This window comes from Macaca mulatta, chromosome 1 (assembly GCF_049350105.2).
Source record: "Macaca mulatta isolate MMU2019108-1 chromosome 1, T2T-MMU8v2.0, whole genome shotgun sequence".
Taxonomy (NCBI): domain Eukaryota; kingdom Metazoa; phylum Chordata; class Mammalia; order Primates; family Cercopithecidae; genus Macaca; species Macaca mulatta.
Genome location: NC_133406.1, coordinates 31001885 through 31026347, shown reverse-complemented (window position 1 = coordinate 31026347; position 24463 = coordinate 31001885). Strand labels below are relative to the sequence as shown.

Below are 24463 nucleotides of genomic sequence, written 5' to 3'. Positions count from 1 at the left end.
TCTTGTTTCTCTATTTCTTTTAATCGTGATGTTAGGGTGTTGATTTTAGATCTTTCCTGCTTTCTCTTGTGGGCATTTAGTGCTATAAATTTTCCTCTACACACTGCTTTAAATGTGTCCCAGAGGTTCTGGTATGTTGTGTCTTTGTTCTCATTGGTTTCAAAGAACATATTTACTTCTGCTTTCATTTTAAAAATTTACCAAGTAGACATTCAGGAGCTGGTTATTCAGTTTCTATGTAGTTGTGCAGTTTTGAGTGAGTTTCTTAATCCTGAGTTCTAATTTGATTGCACTGTGGTCTGAGAGACAGTTTGTTGTGATTTCTGTTCTTTTACATTTGCTGAGGAGTGCTTTACTTTCAACTGTGTGGTCAATTTTGGAATAAGTGTGATGTGGTGCTATGAAGAATGTATATTCTGTTGATTTGGGGTGGAGAGTTCTGTAGATGTCTATTAGATCCGCTTGGTACAGAACTGAGTTCAAGTCCTGGATATCCTTGTTAACCATCTGTCTTGTTGATCTGTCTAATATTGACAGTGGAGTGTTAAAGTCTCCCATTATTATTGTGTGGGATTCTAAGTCTCTTTGTAGGTCTCCGAGGACTTGCTTTATGAATCTGGTGCTCCTGTATTGGGTGCATATATATTTAGGATAGTTAGCTCTTCTTGTTGAATTGATCCCTTTACCATTATGTAATGGCCTTCTTTGTCTCTTTTGATCTTTGTTGGTTTAAAGTCTGTTTTATCAGGGACTAGTATTGCAACCCCTGCTTTTTCTTTTCTTTCTTTTTTTTTTTTTTTTTTTTTTTGCTTTCCATTTGCTTGGTAGATCTTCCTCCATCCCTTTATTTTGAGTGTATGTGTGTCTCTGCACATGAGATGGGTCTCCTGAATATAGCACACCATTGGGTCTTGTGACTCTTTATCCAATTTGCCATTCTGTGTCTTTTAATTGGGACATTTAGCCCACTTACTTTTAAGGTTAATATTGTTATATGTGAATTTGATCCTGTCATTATGATGTTAGCCAGTTATTTTGCCCGTTAGTTGACGCAGTTTCTTCTCAGCAGTGATGCTCTTTACAATTTGGCATGTTTTGGTCTTTACTTTTAGATCTTTGCCAGCTGGAGAAACCACAGATGAGAAACACGTTTAGTTTCCAACTTGGCAAATCATGGCTTCTATATTTTCTCTAAGTTCTGCTTTAAGACTGAACTATTTCTCTTTGTTTTATCCCAGTTTCTGTCTTTCTCTATCTTGTTATATGAAGCTAAAAAAGGCAGTACTTTTAATATTCCTGGAATATTAGAAATCTAGAAATCTTCTTAGCAGATTCATGAGGTACATTTTCTGTCTTCCACGTTGCCTCAGGTGACAGCCTGGTCAGTGGTACTGCCTTTTGGTAGCATGGCTGCCTCCCTCCAGTCTCCTGCTGTAGTTTCCCCACTGCTTTTCCAGCTTCCACTAACAGTCTTCTCACTCCCCCCCTACCTCTGCCCACCACCCATTTCCAAAGCTAACGCAGTGTGTTTTAATTTCTGGAGGTTCTCCACACTTGATACTGATTTTTCCTGTTTTAGTCAGCTTCTGCTGTTTAACCAACCAACCCTGAACTTGGTGGCTTAAAACAATGATTTATTATTTCTCAAGGTTCTGTGTGTTGGCAATCCGGGTGATTCTACTCTTGGTCTCATTTTGGATCACTCATATGCCTGTGGTCATTTCCTAGACCGGCTATGGTCGGAGGGTTTGGCAGCTGATGCTAATTGTCTCCCAAGGTGCTTTGTTTCTCCCCTCTATGGCCTATTCTCTATAGTTGGCGGGACTGGGCTTCTTCACAGCATGGTCTCTGGGTTTCAACAGGGTGAGAGGGAAAGCCACAAAGCCTCTTAAGTTCCAGGCTCTGGAGCCTGAACAATGTCATTTTTACCCCCGTTTTATTAGTTAAAGCAAATCACAAAGCCCGCCCAGAGTCAATGAGTAGAAAAGTAGATTACACCTCTTAATGGGGAAACAGTGATGCCAGTTGCAAAGTGGGCATGGACACAGGGAGGCATGACACACTGCAGTCATTGTTATAATGACCTACCACATTTACTTTTTAAAACCAACAGTCCCATGGAAGGACTTGCTTCATGCTATTTTTGAATAGCTTTCCTAACAGTACCTTCTACTCTGGCGTTCTTCCTGTGTTTGTTACCCCTTTCCTTTTCAGTCTCCTCTATGAACTCTTTTTAACCCTTTAATGTTGGTGCACCTCAGGACAATTAACTCTGTCCATTGTTCTTACTTTATAGTCTCTCCTTCTTTATTCCCAGCTAGGCTCATGATTTTAACACTATGCATAGATGCTCTACAAATCTATAATCTTCCTTCCACACCTTTCAACACCAACTCTTTAGACTCATGAATCCAGTGGTGGCTAGACAGCTTCTCCTTTCACTCTACCTCAAATCCATATTGAACTCATCCCAAGCCTACTGTTATATTCCAAGTGTTAGTGAATTAGACCATTGGTTGCTGGAGTCAGTCCTCTTCCTCTACCCTTCTCCAAGCTCTATCAATCTTACCTTCTAAATATTTGTCAAATACACCCCTTTCTGTCCTCATGAATGTTAATTTAGGCTATCATAATCTCTTGTCCAGACGGTAACCTTCAACTGGTCCACTTGCCTCCAATATTTCCATTCTCAAGTTACAGTGACTTACTAAAAGACATGTGACTATACCTCCTTCCTGCTTAAAACCCTAAATGACTCCTCAGTGCCTACATTTTCCATTGTGAGTTCCAAAGAACACTTATTCCATGGGATGTTAATAGAAACAGCATGAAAAATGAAGTTTCCATGCTCAAATTACTTTGGGAAATGGTGGCTTAAATAAAGTTAAATTGGTTTCTTTTAGAACTTCTTGTAGAACTTCTCAGAATTTTTAATATGCTAATATACATTGAGCTTCTCCAAGAGGGACTATTGAGTGCAACATTTCCTTACCCTTTCCCCTGCCCTGCATAGTTTTTCAGGCATTGGGATTGAAGGAGTATCTCACAGAATGAGTATATCACATTCCAAGAAAAGTTTACCTATGAAATTAAGTCAAAGTGCAATATACAAGATATTTTAAAATCTGGCCTCTGACTGTTTCTCTGACTGATGCTGTGCCCCACAACTTGTCTTTTACCACACGCAGCATACTGTTTTTCACCTCTGTACGTGCACCAGAGATGCCACCCTGTGCCCACCTCTTTCTTCACTCTGCTCGCCCCACCACCGTTCATCATCTGGATAATTGTACTTCTCCTTAAAACTCAATTGAGGTATCATCTCCTCCAAGAAACTCTCTCTGATCCCATCTCCACATCAAGTTTGATTAACACCCTGTGCTGAATGTTATCCCCTTAATTTCTTGCTTTATCATATATGCATCTAACTTTTCCCCTGCCCCACTGGATTGTAAACCCCTTAAAGCCTTGGATTATACCTTCATTGCCCTAAAACGGGGCTTGGAACAGAGTAGGCATTTAATAAACATTTGTTCAAAGGATGAATGAATAAATAAACAATCCATCATATTAGTAAATCATAATTTTCTTGATCCAGGCCTACTTCTTGATGGGCATGCCTGGAAACACTACAAGTGTAAATACTAGAGGTAGGCCTCAGGACTGAGCTTCTGGGACATACTTTTCTCACAGTGGACATCCTACCAGGGCCATCACGGAGGCTTGCAATTTGGAGAAATCCGCTAAGTGCTCTGGTAACCCTCAGAGTAGAGAGCGCCTGGCCATTGCCCCATACCCTTTGGAAGGCAGCTTCAGAATTTGCATATCCTTTATCAAAGCTGTTACTGGTGGTTCATTTTTCTATCTTCTGGAAAAGGAGCTAATGAGTGAATGAGAATTGTCTTGAGATATAAATGGCGCGAATTCTCTCCTTTCCTGAAATGACTATCATCCCTCGAATTTTAAGACTTGAGAAAATATGTTAAATGCAGTAGCGCTTGGAGCCAACGTTTCTAAACAATGGATAGGCGAAGTATATGGTCAGTATGTGAGGAAATGTAGGCATCAGTTCCAGGAGGTAATGCTAACCTCTGAATGTAATGCCAGTGTCATGTAGAAGCTATAATTTTTCTGCTATTTTAGGGGGAGGATTGACACAATAATACAGCCTATATTTTTCTTTTGATGGTTCCATGTGGGACTGAAATGATTAGTTACACTTAGAATTAATATTTTGCACGCTCTATTCTGCTATAAAAAGATGATGCTACTGATACTATTTATATTACTGAAGTAAACTCTTTGAGTTGTGTATATATGTGTGTGTGTGTGTGTGTGTATATATATATATATTTTTTTTTTTGAAATGGAGTGTCACTCTGTTGCCCAGGCTGGAGTGCAATGGCGTGATCTCGGCTCACCGCAACCTCTGCCTCCTGGGTTCAAGTGATTCTCCTGCCGTAGCCTCCTGAGTAGGTGGGATTACAGGCATGCGCCACCATGCCTGGCTAATTTTGTATTTTTAGTAGAGATGGGGGGTTTCACCATGTTGCCCAGACTGGTCTTGAACTCCTGGACTCAAGTGATCCCCCTGCCTCGACCTCCCAAAGTGAGCCACCATGCCTGGCTGAGTGGTATACATTTTGAGTCTCTAGAAAGCTAAGACCCTTTTTATCTCTTGTAACATTCAGGACTGTACTTTATAAAAATGAGTATTCTGTAAACATTTGCATTGAATGAAATTTATTTCCTACTATATAATTTTTTGTAATAGCATATTTTGATATATTGAGTTCAGTAATAATAGTGAGGGCTATGTAAGGGTTAAGAAGAATACATTCCATTAATGTCTTAATCTTTTGTTTTCTTCATTTAATGTATGTTTAGAGTAGCTTTGAAAAACAGCGTAACAATGGAATTCTTGAAATAGAGGCAGCCCGGATATTAATTGGTGCGGCAAAATGCTATTACTCCACCCAAGGAAAGTAAGTATAACACTTCTTTAATTGATATTCCAAAATTGAATGGCTATATGATGAAGAATGAATAAAATGAGAATTAAATGTCCAGATTGATCAATCTATTATTTCACGTATCTATATCTATCCATCTTCTGTCTGTTCATCTGTCTGTCCTTCCATCCATCTATCCATCTACTTTTTATTTTGTTTATTTTTTTTTTCCCTGAAGTTTTATAACCTTGGTGACATTAGGGGAGTCTGAGAAAGATTGGACTATCATGTAATTAGATAAGACACCAGGGAATCCATGAAAGGGAACTTATATAACTTGAATTACTATTATAATTATTTTGCCTTTATATTATCTTCACTTTAAATTACCAGACAGAGGAGGTTCAGAAGCCTGGAGGCTGCCATTAGACTGCTCCCTGGGGTGGAGCGGGCTCTGGAAGAATTGACCCAACTGCTGGTGCTGACAAATGCAATTAAGTCTGGTGGGAAAAGCTCAGTATCTTAGAGATATAACAATATCTGGTTACAGTCCTGGCAAATATTAGATAATAGATGATCTAACACAAAGCTGTGGGGCAATAATAATAGGAGATCCTGGCTAGGTGATAGATAACATTTCAGCAGCCAGGTAATCTATTTGGAAGATCGTTACCAGTCACTGGAATAAAGTTTAGGAAAGTTAGAGCCCTCAGGGCCTTGGAGAGGGTTGGGCCAGACCAACATGACAAAGGAAAGCTTGATTCCAAACTCCAAAGAAATGGTCTAGAGAAGCTTTACTTATGTTCAACCTCTGGTCAGGAACAGAGGCAGCAGGGGTCTCATGCTAAAACTACTCCTGTACCATGACCATGGATGGATAGGTAGATGGATGCAGAGGCATGCAACTGAGCTTGTTTGGTGGTCCATATTAAATGTATGCTTAGTACACCTTCCCCTTTTATATTAACCCAAAGTATATCACTTGCTTTTTATTATAACACATATGTACATTTTTCTCTGTTAGATTCATGAGTATTTATGATGTTTCAACTTACATGAGAACTAGAAGTTGGCTTATGAAGTTTAAAACTGTTTTAACTTTCTTGGACTATCGTAAAGAAAAGATACATTTTATTCCACCTGAGTAAGTATTGTGAACCTTTAATAGAAACATACTTGAAAATACTACCATTTCTACATTGTCAGAATAGCTTATCTCAATTTTCCTTAAGAAAAACTATATTACGGTTTATTTTCACTAATTGAGTGGTGCTTGCTTCTCTTCTTCCATTCTGTTTTAGCAGCTTCAATGACATCTCTATTAGAGAGTAGTCAGGAAGGGAAAGAGGATGGTCACATTTAGATCCTTCAAGTTTTAATTGCTGTGTCTGAGGGTTATAGTGTGTTGTGGGCTGCTTAATATTCTTCTGGATATAACATAGAGCAGGGATGAGAAATAGCTAACTTTATAGACTAGATCTAGCTCTGTTTAATTTCATCTGTTCTATTGCGTGATTCTTTTGATCTATAATTAGGAAAAACACAACATGCGCTTAATAATACCTGTAACCAATTTTCCAAAATATCACAAAACACAGATTTTACTTAACTGGGGTAGATATTTTACTTAGTTTTATAAATTGTGAGCTTACATACTTTTTAGAGCAGAGAGACATAATTATTCTACCGATAGAACATGTCAAAACAAGAATATACCAAGGGTGTTAATGCTGCTAAATTTTAAGTGAGCATTAACTTTTTATAAGAAATTCTAGTAATTTTTTCAACTTTTTTCCATTTAATAAGTTTAAAGAGATATACAAAAAATCAAAGGTGTAGGACCTTGACATATATCCAGAGAATTTCTTTTTGTCATGCTCTACTTTAGATGGAATGAAAAGTCTTAATAAATACATGTCATAGTAATTATTTAATATAATGTTTTTCCCATTCTTGATTTTAAACAATCCAATGTGTGATTTGTTTTCCTCTAAATTTATTTATTTTTTGCTTTTATTTATGAATCTTTGCATTGTTTCCAAGGTACTGTAGCCTTGAGTTTTAAAAATGCTTCCCATCCCTGATATGGATTTTTAAAAATCATATTTTTTACCTTTCTTCATTATGATTTTTATGTATAGAAAGTATGCTTTTGAGTTTTGTTTCCTTTATTTTATATTATGTATAGTCTTCAAATTAATTTTAATTATTTATTTATACAAATGTTGAACTTCAGCTGCTTAATTATACTTTTAAGTGATCTAACATTTTATTTGATCTCTTTTCAGGAGTAACGCATTTCTGACTTTTATATTTCACATAGTATTTTCTGAAGAATTTGAATATACAGGACAGATTATAAATTTGATATATATTTATCCTATGATGACACATCTGTGGCCAATGGCAAGAGATTTACATGTGTCAGCACTGATATCAATAAACTACTATTTTATGTTTTTATATGTGTTAGAATCAACATTGAAGGTACTGTTTAAAATAGAAATAGAATCTATAAAAAGAGCAATTCAGGTATTTTGAATCTATTTTGTCATATTATTGAAGTGACTTGATACCAAGAACCATTTGCTATGATAGTTGATGAGATCCTGAAATTTTAGTAACATTTTTGAATTTTCCGAGTTTAATAGTGAAATTAGTGTAAGAGTCATAGTATTGAACATCAGTTAAGTATCATAAAAGTAGAGAGATTCTCAAGTATCAGGTAAAGGATAATTGAAAATCCAGACATGGATGTTTCCCTCAAATATTTTGTGTAATGATGCAAGAAATAAATAAGTGAATAAGAATTGGTTTGCTAGGTCCTTGTCATAAAATGTGAGTTAATTATTAGTATAAATGTGTAAGGTGATTTCTGAGCATTACTCTTTCATACTTTATTATTAATAGTATTGCAATGAATCTGTTTGTTGCTATTTTTATTGCTTGTTTTTGGCATTCCAGCTTTGTTATAGAGTATATATTTTTAACCAAATTATAAATGGTGAAGAGTTAAAAGAATTTTTGGGGGGATTCCAGATGAATAACTTAAAGCTCAACTTTTTGAATATAACTCATTTGTAGTTAAGAACTTCATTGTTAATTTTATAGATTCCTTCCCCCCAACATTACTGTATAGGTGCTATGAAATGACACCTATACATTTGTTTTATATACAGATAATAATTTTGAAAAGGAAATATTTTCGACAATATTGGAATACTTTGGAATTTTTTATCCTGGTTGTTGGAATCATTGATATCTTTTGTGTATACTTTGTGAAATTGAGACGACACAACTTGGCTCTTATTCAGCTCACAGTAATAATGGGATATTTAAGAATAATTAGATTTCTTCCTCTCTTCAAGGTAAGATTTCACATTTTAAAATATTAAGATTTGCCAGGAGCTGTAGCTTGCACCTATAATCCCAGCACTTTGGGAGGCCTAGGTGGGTGGATTGCTTGAGTCCAGAAGTTTGAGACAAACTGGGCAACATAGCAAGACCCCATCACTAGAAAAAATTAAGAAATTAACTAGGCATGATGGTGTGCACCTGTGGTCCCAGCTACTTGGGAGGCTGAGGTGGGAGGATCGCTTGAGCCCAGGAGGTTGAGGCTGCAGTGAGCTGAGACTGTGCCATTGCACTCCAGTCAGACAGAGTGCAATGATGGCTCTGGTGACAAAGCCAGACCCTGTCTCAAAAAATAATAATAAATAATAAAATAAAAATTTTAAATTCTTTTTTTACATTGTGTTAGGTGAGTAAAAAACCTCATTGTTTTGAAAGAAATGAGAGCAGGAGTTGTCTCTTCTGGAACACCCTCTCAATAGGTATCTGCATGGTTCCCTTTCTCATCACCTTCAAGCCATTGCTCAAATCTCACCTTGTCACAGATGCCTCTCCTGACCAGCCTATGTCAACTGGCAACCCACCCTTCACACCCTCAATTTCTACCTCATCCTCCTGATTCTCTTCTACCTGCTCAACTTTAATTTTTGCCCCATAGTACTTATCAGCTATTTACTGTATATGGTACGTACTCTCCATGAGGTAGAGATCTTTGTTTTGGTCTTTCTTTTTACATTTTTGAATAGAGATGGGATCTCACTGTATTGCCCAGGCTGGTGTCAAGCTCCTGGGCTCCAGCAATCCTCCTGTTTCAGCCTCCCAAAGTGCTGGGATTACAGGCATGAGCCACCATACTCGGCCTGTTTTGGTCATTGATGTAACCTCTGCCTCCAGAACAGTGCCTGGCATAGAGTAAACGCTAGTAAATATGTGTTGAGTGAATGAATGAAAATCTTGGTGTCACTAGAAGCAGGGTAACCCAAAGACAAGTTCTTTAAGTTTCAGTAAAATTTGTTCATGTCTCCCAAACTCTACAGAAGCAAAAATATTTCCTCCATAGCTCCACAGTCACATAGCATACTACCTATGGAGTTTAATTTTACAGTGGCCTTCAGTTGCCTTAACAATTACTATGCCTTCATTCCATGACTCTGGTTTTGATACTGAAGGCAGATTTTTATACTTTCAGTTTCAAATCTTAAACCTCTTTTCTCTCTTTCCAATGGAGTTGCATTACATAAACTTTTAACTTCAGGGCTTTAAATGATTTCACTTGCCATGCCATGTTTGTTGTTGTTTAATTCTTATTACATCAAGCAAATCCATCATGTTAGTATTTATTGAAGTTATATACAGAGACTTAACATTAAAAAAAATTGCTATAAACCCTGATGGTAAAATGCACACATGAGACTCCCCCACCTAGTCTCCATTCTCCACAACGTATAATAGTTATCTTTAAGGCAGAATTGTTTGACTATCCAGCTTGTGCTTACAGATTTTCTCTTTTGTTCCTTGATTTATTCTACATTGGTGTAACCAAACTTTAGTGTTCATAAGAATTACTATTCAGAGTTACTGTACCTGGTTTAAAGGGTAATTTTGATTCGATGTGCTTTTAGCCTTATGAGCTGAGTTTGAAGCAAAGCGCTCATGTAAGGTGTAACTCCACCATCAGGTACACTACGCTAGAAATCAGGGTATGTTGTGTGAGGCAAAGACTTAAAATCAAAGGTAGAAGTTTCTTTAGGTAATCAGTATTTATATAGAGATCGTATGCGGGTAAATGTAAAATAATTATTTTAGAAGTAATACTCTGTGAAGAGTATTTAAAATGAAACAAAGATTTAAAAGTGTATTATTGTGGAAACTGTCACAGGGGAGCGACAGCTATCTGGGCTGGCGGCGTGGCAGTAAAAGAATTTACCAAGACAGTTGTAGATAAAGAAAGGCATATTTATTTATTAGAGACAGTAGAAAAATACATTGCCAGGGAAACAATGGGCAGCCTGCAAGAAAGAAGGCAACTGCGAAGAAACAAAGGCTTGCTGGAGATTTTATAGGATAGCGTTTATGCTGTCTGTTGAAAAGGGCTTTGTGCGGTTAAGGCCACGGTTGCAGTGAACTAACTTGCAGGAGTCTGGTGGTGGTTGGGCACAAGAAGATTTTGAGTTATTTGTGCAGGAGGGCAATGCGACCTGGTCCGTGAACAAAGGCAGGCTTGCAGCTTATCTGCTGCTTCCTTTTGCTTTCCCCTGATCCCACCAGCCTGACTCTTTTTGCCTATTAGGGACTTTACATAAACCAAATCTGTTCAGAGTGTGGGCAGCAATGCTCCGAACCAGTCATCCCTTCTGTCTCGCATGCTCTGACAAATCTCAGTGAAGTGTATTATCATGGTTTTTAATTGGACACTCACTATTTTCCAGGACCTGTGTAAAGCACTTTACATAAATTATCTAGTTTAATCAATGGAATAGCTCTGTGAGGTAGATTTCACCACTCTGTGAAGTTAGGTGGCTCATAGCCAGTCTCAGCATAATGTGGCTTTCAAAAGAAACAAACGTGCATTGGAAAACTTGAAAGAATATTGGTGATCTTTAGGTGCCCTAAAGGACAGCTCAAAGAGTGTCAGTACACTGCAGAGTGTAACTTTGAAAATATCTTCTTTAAACATCTCTCCCTTTGCCCAAAGTTTCAAAGGCAAAATAGCAGCTTAAAAAAAATTCCCTTCTCTGCTCTTGTAACTCCTTCACTATAATGCCATCTCCCAGTTCACTTTTTTTTTCTTCCCTTGTTACCCAGTCCCTCACCATCTGCGCCTGTGCTCTGACGTGACTTTAACCCTGTGGGAAGCCCCCTGTCTGTGTGAGTGACTACGTGGATTTTGAGGAGCAGCTCTATTGGAATTCTGGTACTTAGATATTATTTCCTCATTTTACACATGAGGAAACTGAGTCCTCAAAGTCAGTAAATAAGTTGCTCAAGGTCACAGAGCTGGTAAATAGGAGAGCTTGCATTTGAATTTAGAGAGGTGTATATTTAAAATCCCATTCTCTTAAGTCATGACACTAGACTGCCTTAGCTTATGATTGGAGAAATATAGAACTAAGCAGGATCTTAGATACCTTAAGTTTCCTATTTTGCAAGTAAAGAAACTGAGGCACAGAGAGATGATTTGTTCAGTGAGTAACTATGACCTAGGTTAGGAGACGTGGTTAGGGGTTTTCTGAAATCTGGGGCTACAGAGAATGAGGGAAAAGGCAGTGCTAGAGACTTTCCCCTAAAGCAAGAGTCAATTATTCACTAAGCTTCGCCTTCTTTAGAGAATGGGTCTTGACTTTTGTAGGCACAGAATCACCTGGAAGACTTGCTAAGACACCGACTACTGGGCCCCACCCGAGTGTCTGATTCCGCAGGTCTCCAGTGGGACCTGAGAATCTGCATTCCTAACAAGTTTGTGGGCTCTGCTGTTGCTGGTCTGGAGATGACGCTATGAATTTCTGCCTCACAGGGTGCTTTTCCTCATAAAATGTACAGGTTTTTTTTCTTCTTCTCATTATTCCAGATAATAGTACCAATACTGGTAAATATTGCAGATGTGCAGATCAAAAAGCGCCTCAGCTTGATGTATAGTATTACAAAAGGCTATATCAAAAGTCAAGAAGATGCCAAACTTCTAATAAAACAAATATCTGTCCATGAATCAATATATCAGGTGAGAAACAAGCACTGGTCATTTGGGGAGAAAAACACCTTAGGTGTATTCACTTCTTTTAAGACTGGTTCTATATATGTTTGACCAAACAGACAAATTCCAACAGTTGAAATGGATTCAGTTGTTTATTATATCATACGAGGTGCTGCAGAGAAAAGTCTCTGATCATTATATTTCAGTAGTTATCATCAAACTCATTTATTATCTTCATAGCAGAAAATACACTATCTCTTTTCTGAGTGCAGAGTATAGAGAAGAGATCTAGTATGTCTCTGTAACACTCTCTAAAAGACAGGGCACTTGCAAAGGCATTAGGCAGGATTTGAGACTTGAATAAGGCTTCAAAGAAAGGGTAAGCCTTACGAAGAGAGGAATAGAGGAAAAGAGAACAAAGATTTGACAGTGAAAACTTGAAATCCTGGTACTGTGGGGTGGGTGAGTAGAAGTATTTATTTTTTGTCATTTAAGATCCTCTTCATTTCCAGCCACTACGCGGTAAGTACTAGATGGGAGCCTAGAGGTGGAGTGAATCCGCTCCTAACCAGGCTCCCTCACACCAGTCTGTCTACTACCAGCCACTTGCAAAGAGTAGGGAAAGTGGAACGTGACTGCTGTCTCATTCTCATGCTTCTTTGGGCCTGATAATGTAAAGGAGACTCTCATTCCTTAGATAAAAAAACTTCCTTATTTTTCACTCATAACTGTCAGCTCTGCTCTTTGCAATGAGAATCTTTCAGTTGATTTTCCAGTTTACAAATTTTTAAATTTCTAGTTGTGTTCATTCTTCTGTTTAACCCATCTATTAAACTTTTTAAACTTTTTTGACAATTACTTTTTGATCTCCAAAAACTGTAGTTGCTTCCTTTTTGTAACAACTGTTTGCTTTAAAAGAATTAATATAACATTACCTAGAACCTTTTTTTCATCTTAAAAGATTTTTTGCTTCCTGTGTTACTTCTGCTTCCTTGGGGTTCATTCTCCTATTTGTTGTGTTTGGTTTCTATATTTCATTCTGTTTTTTCTCCCAATGTTTGGTGATTTTGGTTACATTTTCACATGTGTCAATGAGGGGCTAAGGTGAGCAGTATCAACAGCTGAAAGGTGTTTTCTCAGCCCAAGTGACGTTCTTGATTTTTAACCAGAGATGGATTTAAATCCTGATTACTACAATAAGTATGTGTGGATACATAAAACCATGGATGGCCTGGAGAATTGTCTTCTGGTTATGGTGCCTATTTTTGTGGTGATGGTTGCATTACCTCAGTCAAGAGAGGCTCTTTACTTATTGAAATCAGAAGAGGAAAAGAGGCTGTGAAGATATCTACCTTTATTGGATTGAACATTAATGTGTAACAGAATTCTGTCCTGTTGCTTTACTTTGAAGAATGGAGAAGAAAATTAAAAGAACTACTCAAAGCCTGGACTGATCTGCATTAGAAAGAACACAGAGCTATTCATAGGAGAAAAGATTTCAGAAGTAGGAGGAAAAGAGAAGAAAAACAAGAGCCAGTGGGGGGAGTTAAGACTGTGTTTTCAGGAGCTGGGAGAAAATGCCTTCTACGCATCTGAGGGCAGTTTCCTTGACGTGTCACAGGTGAAGTGAATCTCCTGTGACGTTTTAAAAGAGGCACCAGTAAAGATGTAAATGGCCTTTGGAGATATGTTTAGATGTCTAACTGGTGTTGATTCTGAAACTGACTTGGTTCTGGAAGTTGGCCTGTGGCAGCTCACCTTAAGAAAAATAAATGTATCCCCAGGCTTTCATGATTATGCTGTCTCTATAGGCAGGAGTCAGTTCCCATGTGCTTCTGTGCAAAGGCGTTCTAGAGCAGTCTTATAGGGTTGCTGTAAGTCTAGTTTGGTGTGAAGGGGGCCTAACTGCTATCTTTGCAGCTATGCAAGCAGGGCTGGACTAGGATGGTAATTGGTTGTGGACAGGCTAGTAATTTGGCACCTTCCCAATATCGATGCAATGTTATTGAGTAAGAAGAAATAATTTAATAAATATTATATACCTTATTATATTCAAAATGAGGGATTCGTTACACGTGATTTTTTTCTAAACCAAAACAAAAACCAACAAAAAAACCCCACAAAAACTTAACTTTGCGTAAACTTTAGATAACAAACCAGTTGTTCGCTATAAAGAGCACTATGCCATGCATTATTTGGGGCAGAGTTTCAGACATCTGTACCTGACAACCCTGAAGAACTGTCAGTTGTGTGATTTCAGGACTGTTGGTGTAGCCAAGAGCAAACTCCCCAGTGACTCAAAGCTAGAGGGTAAGCTTCAAGAGGAAAAGTGCCTGGGACATAGTGGGCATCCAACAAATACCTGTTGCGTGATTGGTTGAGCAGAGATTGTTTAGCCCCGGAGTGCAGTGGTTTCTTCAGTTATCTAAGGAGTTATTTGTTAGAAATATGAACAAATCAATATCGTATTTTCTCATTTTTCTACTTCTTTTTGTGCTCCTGATAGGATGGCCTCCCAACTAGCTGCTCAGTTGGCTCACTCCCAAATCAGGCGCTGCCTATGAGAATTCTCCTTGGTGCACAGTGGAGTACATACTGATCTTTTCTGATAAGTATTAGGCACAGTAGTTATGCAAGCTACTGACCGTACTAGACTCATCGACCATACTAGACTCATTGACGTCTGAGCATGGGCAAAGCAGCAGAATTGACCCAGAGGGAAGAATTGAGCCAATAGCTTTTCTAAAGTTAACTAAGTGAAATGTCCTCTACCATACTTCCTTTTCTCTGAATTTAAAAAGAAAGCCAGGCTGGGTGTGGTGGCTCATGCCTGTAATCCCAGCACTTTGGGAGGCCGAGGTGGGTAGATCATCTGAGGTCAGGAGTTCCTTGAACCAGCCTAGCCAACATGGAGAAACTCCATCTCTATTAAAAATATAAAAATTAGCTGGGTGTGGTCACCCACACTTATATTCCCAGCTACTTGGGAGGCTGAGGCATGAGAATAACTTGAACCCGGGTAGTGGAGGTTGCAGTGAGCCAAGATCGCACCACTGCACTCCAACCTGGGCAACAGAACAAGACTCTGTCTCAAAAAATAAAAATAAAAGGAAGGCCAGAACTATACTTGGTATAATAAATATACTTCTCAGGAGTATAAGAAGAAATGCATGTTTTTCTTAATTTCTGACACAAACTATATCAATAATAAGAAATACGTGTTTGTCTTAATTTCTTACAGAAACTATATGAAATTTTGGAAACCAACAAACAGGATGCTGTCAAAGAATTAGGTAGGCAGTTGAAGTATCTGAGTTCTTAAAGTCATACCTTCTTATCCTATAATTTAATAAAAGAAGAACAATTCATACTTTCATTTACTTGCTCATTCATTTATGCATTCAACAAGCATTTATTAAACACAGCTAATGGGCCAGGTATGGGAAAGCAAAGATGGGTAGATCCTGACCCTTAAACAGTGCAGAATCTTGTGGAGTATATGAGTGTTATCAATAGATAATTGAAAAAGTTAGCAGAGTCCTGTTAGTTGTTATGGGGGTGTAGAGGAAAGAATGAGAGGAGTGTAGAAAGTGTATTAAGGTGGCAAGGTCAGAGTCCTCAAGGTTAGAAGAAAAAGACACGTAAAGGTTACCTTTGACAAAATGTTTTTGTTTCATTGTTTTGTTTTTTGCAAAGATACTCTGGAATGTAGGCCTGCAACGAATGTCATTTCTTGAGTATCTCCAGTCACTCCACTTTACTTGAAGCACAGAGCAGGAGCCCAAGGATTTTATGCCAAGTTTTTTGGGTCAGCTTTCCTCATGTGGGGCTGTGGGCCAGGCTCTCAGTGTGTGCAAACGCATCTGGTAGACGGCCTGGCATACGGAAGGCCCTTAATAAATGGAAGTTATCAGAAAATAAACTAAAGTAAAACCATTTCATATTCATGACCACATTGTAAGATGCCATATGGGGTTACACTTTCCAAATCAAAATGGAAAGAATGTGGTCTAATGAATGAAAGTGTAAGTTTAGAGACAATAGATTAGGATCTTTTGGCATTATCTCAGAAAACCCATGACCCATTGTTGCCATTTACATATTGACAGATTTTTATTTCTGTGCTTTTAAAGATTAGGGGTTAGGACAGCTGCTTTATATTATGTTTTAGATCAGTATGGAATATTACAAAGTTTTCTCAATTCACTACTCTAAAAGGCAGTGCTTGTTGCCATGTGGTTACTGCAACTGATGACTGAATGCTTATCATGGCAAGAACTGCTAACTCTTTATGTACATTATTTCATTTAATCCTTATAATTACTCTATGAGGCAAATACTATTATTAGAGAGGTTAATTTGCCTGAGGCCCTATGGCTAGTAAGTAGTGAGCCAGGTTTCTAGCCCAGGTGTATCTGACACTAAAACCTATGCTTTTGATCATTGCTACCTTTCACTTTAGTGGGCAATTCATTTAGTTAAAAAAAAAAAAAAAGAGTGTGTACCTTCGATATGGCAAGCATTGTGTCCAATGTTGAATACGAAGATGAAACAGATGCAATTTTAGCCTTGACTCACAGTCCAGTTCATGTCTGCTCAGGTTTACTAAAGGGGAAAGAATATGCGCCTTGATCTCAGAAATACCCACCAGCCAAAGTCCAGGGATACTTTCATTCTGTCATGTATTCATCTAACCAACAAAAATTATACAATATGGAGGATGAGACAGAGAAGTAAAAACAGTAACATGATAATGTAATGAGTTCCATAATAGAGATATAGAGGAGATGCCATGGGGATAAGACAGAGTGATTTTCTCTTAGCTGGTGGGGGAAGCCAGTTTCCAATGTTCTCATCCGTAAAATAGGGTTGAAAATAACTCTTGTCCTGCTGACCTCACGAGTTCTGCATGAAACTAGAATAAAAGAATATTGTGTAAATGCTTTGGAAATTATACAGTATTATACTAATATTAGCTATTGTGGTTATTGCACAGGCCACTTACTGAATTTTATTTTCTTTGCTGTAGGACTCATAGAGCATGAAGGTCGTGATGTTGTCATTGCTTTGAAGACTAAACAGGCAATCCGGAATGTGATTGCTAAAGCTCTAAAAAATCTCACCTTCCTTTGTTCAAGAGGCATTATTGATAAGCATGACAGCACTGAGATAAATAAGGTAATTTTGCTTGATTCTGTCTGCATAATACCCCAGCCTTCATGGTTACTTTAGCAGTGTGTAATAAGGAGGGAGATTGAAAAAAAGTGTTTAACCACAGGTGGTAAGTCTATAATCACCTTCAGCCTTTGATAATGCAAAGAACGATGAATGCCAGTGCTAGCCAGTACACTCCATTTGTCAAAACTACTTGATTGCAAGTAACAGAAACCAACTTGAACTAAGTTAGGAAAGAAATGGTTGGGGGATTTATCAAAAGGACACAGAGTACTTTATAGAACCCACAATAGCCAGCCTATGTGACAAGGCCTAAGGAAGGGATTTGAACAGAGATGTGGAAAAATTTTCTAGATTTTCCATTTCCTAACAGGGTTGCCCTCTATGGCATCTTCCTTTGGCTCACCCTATAGACTCACTAGATTTTTCTGCTTCTCCATCCACTGTGTCAATTGAATTATGAAGATGATAGGTTCAATCCGAGTTAGTAAGTCAGTGAAAATAGTAATAAGGGGAGACTAGGGACAAAAATGGTTAGAGGAATTTAGATAGGAAGAGAGAAGCTGTGAGTCAAACATCAAGGTTATACTTGCCTAACAGTAGTTTATTTAGATTTCCTTAGTTTTTGCCTACTGTCCATTTTCTGTTACAGGATCTAATCCCCATTATTTTGATTATTTGTTTTTAGGTACTTCTTAAAAAATTAAAAGCACTAAATAACTTTCCAAAGGCAATCCCACCCCCAACTCCTGACAAATACCTTCACAACATCATTTGGCTGGAAGGTAAAGATGTTCTCATTGACTTCTTCAAGGTAAAGATTTTCTTTTCTATTCTGGCTCAGGTTTGATGATAATTATCTATTTTTTCCACTCCCTAATGAAAGATTAACAGAAAAGCATGTCACATACTGGCCAATTCAGGGAAAGCCAAGACAGAGGCCGAGGAAAGTCTAAAGGAGGAATAAATCTCTTTTTGAGCCTAAAGGGCAAAGATAGTTTTTCACAATGCCTTATCTGCTTGGGAGTAGCTATATGTGTCTGACTGTTACCAATCCCATTCTATTTTATGTTGTAGAGTTCTGGACTTCTCGATGTACGCTCTTGGAGAGACATTTTTTAGAGCAAGGGTCTCGAATTTAAGTTACTATACAGACAGGGCAGATAGTGTAAAAGTAAAGCTGATTGGCCGTAGTATAATAGGGAACGGTGAGAACTGAGGTGTGTTCAAGTTCATGCTCTGTCAGCTGAGGGTTGCAACAGGACTTTGGACTCTTTCAACAAATATCTATTGAATATCCTCTACATGTCAGGGACTGTTCTAGGTTTGGTGATATGGCAGTAAACAAAATAGATAAAGTCCCTACTTTCATTTTTTAATTTTAATTTAATTTTATTTATTTATTTTTTTGAGATAGAGTCTCACTCTGCTGCCCAGGTGCAATCTCGACTCACTGCAAACTCCGCCTCCTGGGTTCAAGTGATTCTCCTGTTTCAGCCTCCCAAGTAGCTGGGATTACAGGCATGTGCCACCACGCCCAGCTAATTTTTGTATTTTCAGTAGAGATGGGGTATCACCATGTTGGCCAGGCTGGTCTTGAACTCCTGACCTCAAGTGATCCACCCACCTTGGCCTCCTAAAGTGCTGGGATTACAGGCGTGAGCCGCCGTGCCTGGCCGAAGTCCCTACTTTCATAAAGCTTATGTTATGTGGGTGGAGACGGACAATAAACACACCAAACACATAAACATATAGCCTATCAGATGGTTATAAGTGCCAGAGAAAAATAACGAGAGAAAAGGTAATACAGAGCGGCCATGGAAGGCTGCTCTAATAAGGTGACATTTGAAGAGAGATGTGAAAGAAGGGAGGGAGCAAGCCAAGTAGTGTCTTAGAGAAGAGCACCCCAGGCAAAGGGAGTAGTGGGTGCAAGGAGGCCCTGAGGCCAAGTGTGCCTGGTGTGTTCCAGGAGCAGCACGGAGGCCCCTGGCAGGAGCGGTGCTGGAGAGAGCACATGAAGTCAGGGCAGTTGCTGAGGGCTCAGAGAACATCATGACTCTCAGGGGCCCTGGGCACTTCTGCCTTCGTGGGCCTCTTCCTCCACAAAACTATGAAAAATTAGACTTTATGACTGTGTTAGTATAACAATAAAGATATTAGTATTATATATTAAAACATTTTTCTTTATCTAAAACTAATTTTCCTCCTGATTCTAAAAGACATTAAAACATTGTTATAAGTGTCTAAAAGTATTGTAGATGCAGGTACTGCACCTGCTGATTCCTAGTGGATGGCTCCACCCTGGTCTCCATCCCTCCCTGCCTGAGACATACACAATCTTTGCTATTACCCTAACTGCAGACGTTCAGTTTGCTTCTGGATTTTGCATGTATGAATCTTCTGCCCTGGCGGTCTTCAACTCATGTTATCCGAGCTATCTGCTCCTCCTCTTTCAAGTCTCAGCTTAGCTGTCCTGTCTGCTGTAAAGGCCTCACTGAACAACCAAGATAGGATCCTGTGGCTTTTCTGCACTTTTTTTTTTTTTTTTTTTTGCATAGCACCCTGTCCCTGTCTTCTTTGTCATAATTATCCCATTTGATTGTAAATATCTACCCAACATAACTAAAAGTTTGTTCTGAAGGCAGGGAAATTGTTTAGCTTACCATTATAACCCAAGTCCCAAACGGGGCTGAAAAGAAAGTTTTCATTCATTAATGTGCATATTCATTCCACAGTTATATCAGTTACTATGCTGAGTACTAATCACAAAGTCAAAGTTTGTTTGCCTGTTCCTTTATTTCTAGAAGTTGATATGGTATATTAGCACGTTACAGTTCAATAATAAACCAAGAATATAGTTTGTGTTTTATGCTACTTGGAAGCTATTTTAGCTTTAAAATCATATATATATGATTACATATATATATAAAATCATATATATATATATAAAACATATATATGTTGACTCTCTTTTTCTTTTCCTTTTTTCCCACCCAGGAAAGAGCCAAACTTGCCTGTTTTGACTACGGAGATATCATTTGTAAAGCAGGTGAAATGCCACAAGGAATCTACTTAATTATTTCAGGAATGGCAATTGTAAGGGACTATTGATTTTTTTTTTTTTTTTTTTTTTTTTACTTAAAATGTATTTTGAAACATGTAATTGTAGAATAAGAATAAATTTAGATACTGAAAAAGTTTAAATTTTTAATGTGATGAAACCATTTCTACTCTGAGCATGACAGCTGAGAGATAAATATGCAACACCTGAAATGTGCTTCCCATTCTACAAAATGCTGTCATAGTCTTTACTTATTTCTTGCAGCAATCCTGGGAGGAAGCAGGATTTTTCTGAATGTTCAGACAAGGAAATCAATACTTGGCGTGGCTTAAATTACTCACGTAAAGGAATTAGGATGAGGATCAAAAATACCACTTTTAATCTGTCCAATGGGAGGCTTTTGTTGACCAGAGAGAGAGAGAGACAGAAAGAGAGAGAGAGAGCGATTTCAGTAGAGTGATGGGGACAAGAATCCTTTGTATCTGCATAACAGTAGTTTAGTAGCTGAATTCGTGGGTGAGCCCCAGTTTGCGAACCAAATAATTCCTAGATCATCCTAGATAATAGTCATAAAATGACAAATCCTTATTATGGGAAAAATAATACATTCGGCTTTCTGGTTTTGAAATGCGTATATTAGACCTTAAAATATCATGGAAATAAACTACTATAATAAATAGAATACTGACACAATATAACACTTATTTACTCTCTGGCACTATTCTAAGCACTTTTCATTCATCCGTTCATTCATTTATTCAACAAAATACTTGCTTCATTACCACCATGTGGCAGGCACTATTAATTCTAGGCATGGGATTGACAAAACAGACACAAATCCCTGCCTTCTTGGAGCCTAATTTCTAGTAGAGGGATAAAAGGAGATGGGACAATGAACCAAACAAATAAGTTTACAGTATGTTAGAGATGATGGAGATATGAAGAGATTAACTGTGATTTTTTAAAAGGTAGTCGAGAAAGGCAATGTGGGCCAGTCACGATGGCTCACAACTGTAATCCCACCACTTTGAGAGGGCTAGGCGGGTGGATCACATGAGGCAGGAGTCCAAGACCAGCCTAGTCTTGGCAAAACCCTGTCTCTACTAAAAATACAAAAATTAGTCGGGTATGGTAGCACATGTCTATAATCCCAGCTACTTGGGAGGCTGAGACACGAGAATCTGAGATCCTGCCACTGCACTCCAGCCTGGGCGACAGTCTCACTCTATCACTCAGGCTGGAGTGCAGTGAGGCCATCTCAGTTCCCTGCAACATCTCCCCCTCGGGTTCAAGAGATTCTCCTGCCTCAGCCTCCCAAGTAGCTGGGATTATAGGCACGCACCACCAGGCCCATCTAATTTTTGTGTTTTTAGTAGAGATGGGGTTTCACTAGGCTGTTGTTGAACTCCTGACCTCAAGCGAGCCACCTGCCTCGGCCTCCCAAAGTGCTGGGATTACAGGTGTGAGCCACCGAACCTGGCCAACAACCCTATTTTTTACATGAGAAACCTGATGCACAGAAAAAAAATAATCCACTTGGCCCCAACTACACATACTCAGAGGCCAAAGATTACTTTGAACTCATGTAGTCTATCTCCAGTATCCATGTGCTTAGCCATTATACTATACTCCCATTAGAATGCTAGGAAAAACACACAGCTGCCAGTATTTATGAAATGTGGCAAGTTCAATACTTAAAAGCTGCAACTCGCTGTAACATGTTTCTTTGGGGATTGTCCTGCAGTGACTGGACTAGCTAAGCCTTATTAAACTATAGTCCAATGATGTTTGGTCTGAAGAGGTTATATTAGTACTCTTTTGATACCACAACAAATTACTACAAATTTAGTGGCTTAAATATATTATCTCATGGTTCTGTAGGTCAGAAATCCAATGGGTTCTGCTGATTTCACTGCTTGGGTCTCAAGAAGCTGAAATCACGATGTCAGTAGGGCTGCATTACCTTCTGGAAGCTCTAGGGGCAGAATCTGTTTCCAGGCTCTTTGAGGTTGTTGGCACATCTAGTTATTCTTTATGGCTATTGAACAGAAGTCCCTGCTTCTTCAAGGCTGTCAGCTGGAGCCCACCCTGAGCTCCTAGAGCTTCTCTTTCATCTTTGCGTGCAGGTCCTCACGTCTCAGAGCAAGCAAAGACATATGGAATCCTTCACACATCTCTCTCTGATGGACTCCCTTCTACTTGCAAGGGCTCATGTGATTACAGTCCTCCCAATATTCCCGTCTGTTGTTTAATCAAACACTGATCTGGAACGGCTGTGAAGGGACTTTGTAGATCTTTTTACGGTCAGCTGATTAGTATCCTTAACTCCATAAATCATCTTTTTAAGGTCAGCTGATTAGCAACCTCAATTCTACTTCAAAGTCCCTTCACTGCAGTCACTAGATTAGTATTTGGTTGAGCAACAGACAGGAATCTTGGGGGGGCCTCCTTTCAAATGCTGCCTACCTCAAATGTCGTCATCTTTTCTTTGTTTGCAAAAAGCAGAGGCATTCTTCGTTGCTCTAAGATCCTTTGAATTGCATTCAAAATTACAGCCATTAAAAAAAAAAAAAATCAAACTCCTCTGGAAGCATGAATGCTTTTAAAAGTCTGAATGCTAATTGCTGGGAGAGAGTGACCTTTTGTGTCCTGTTTCCTGTGTCTTAAACAATACCCTTCCTCTTTGATGTTTACAGCTAAATTTTCTGAAAAATTCTGTAATCCTTCTAATCCCAATTCTTTCAGCTTCCCCCTAAAATCTGATACCTCTCTGCTTTCTCCAGTTATGCCTACCAGTTATTTTCTTGAAGTAACTCAACCATCCTATGTTCTTCCTAAAACCTTTTCCTGTTGATGTTGCATGGTAATTTTTCTTAAGCATTTTGAAAAGAGACAAGGCTTTCATTAACATCATGGCTTGGTTTGGAGGCATATTAATTCATAATATTTGATTTATGTGCCCAGGCAATCAAAAGTTATTTCCACGTGATGCATTAACCCATTGTGGTAAGAATATCTAATGGACTCAATGAGTGATTGTATTAGTTGCATACTATAATTTCCAGTTTGGGTGGGATATTTTTTTTTTTCTTTGAGATGGAGTCTCACTCTGTCACCCAGGCTGGAGCGCAGTGGCATGATCTTGACTCACTGCAACCTCTGCCTCCTGGGTTCAAACAATCCTCCTGCCTCAGTCTCCTGAGTAGCTGGAACTACAAGCACACGCCACTATGCCCGGCTAATTTTTGTATTTTTTTTTTTTAGTAGAGACAGGGTTTTACCACGTTGGCCAGGCTGGTCCCGAACTCTTGATCTTGTGATCCACCTGCCTTGGCCTCTCAAAGTGCTGGGATTACAGGCGTGAACCACTGTGCCCAGCCCTGGTGGGATTTTTATATAAGACAGGTATAAATAGAAAGTTGTAAATAGGGGTCATCTGTAAAACTAAAGATGAGAAAAAAAATCCTTGCCTTGGGAGTTGAAATGTGAAAGAAATCATGATTTTTTTCCCTAAGCCTAATTCTTCTTTCACAACTGACAGGAGATCTTTGTCTTCCATTGGAAAGTTGTAAGAAATAGTGGGAGCTCCTATGATTTGATCAAAATTTTAATTTTTTCTTTCCCTTTGCACACTTTTTTCCCTTTGCAGTTGCATAGTTTATCTCCTACCTTTGGAATAGAGAGTAGCCAAAGGCCTGATAGAAAGTCCAGTGACATGTTTACAGAGTTCTGTACTGCTGGGGACATAATTGGAGAGCTAAACTGTCTGCTTAAGTGTGAAATTGAATATACTGTCATCTGTGAAACTAGTTTACAGGTAGGAAAATGGTTCTGTCATGAGTTATTAATTTTTCCTCAAGTAAGTAAAAAATGCCAGCATCTTTTCTTTTTTAAGGTTTTGACATCTTAGTCACCCAACCAGCTATTGGGAGGTAACATAGCTGAAAAGGCAGATTTAGTGTCTCACATGCCAGGCTCTGCCAAGCTCCACTGCATCCTGCCTAAGGGAGTAGTTATTTAACCTCCTTAAGTCTCAGTGTCCTTGTTTATGAAGTAGAGAGAATACCTACCTTTTGATGTTATGAGGATTAGGAAAACATCTACGTAACATGCCTGACACATAAAGGTGCTCAATAAATGGTCACCATTATGACAACAGTGTTTTTAAAGAATATTTATTTGTTTTTAAAACAACCCCGTTAAAAGTGGGCAAAGGATATGAACAGATGCTTT

At 38.5% G+C, this 24463-nt stretch overlaps 1 protein-coding gene across 1 annotated transcript in view; it reads left to right on the top strand.

Annotated features, from left to right (window-relative positions):
- The window catches only part of SLC9C2 (solute carrier family 9 member C2 (putative)), a 97758-nt gene that overhangs the window by 59382 nt on the left and 13913 nt on the right, over window positions 1–24463 (top strand). Inside the window, exons 13-22 of the mRNA XM_077982083.1 lie at window positions 4888–4985; window positions 5977–6096; window positions 7241–7439; window positions 8132–8320; window positions 11872–12021; window positions 15236–15287; window positions 17024–17172; window positions 17858–17983; window positions 20167–20265; window positions 23880–24047. Coding sequence (XP_077838209.1) covers window positions 4888–4985; window positions 5977–6096; window positions 7241–7439; window positions 8132–8320; window positions 11872–12021; window positions 15236–15287; window positions 17024–17172; window positions 17858–17983; window positions 20167–20265; window positions 23880–24047 — 1350 coding nt within the window. The remainder of the gene's footprint in view (window positions 1–4887; window positions 4986–5976; window positions 6097–7240; window positions 7440–8131; window positions 8321–11871; window positions 12022–15235; window positions 15288–17023; window positions 17173–17857; window positions 17984–20166; window positions 20266–23879; window positions 24048–24463) is intronic.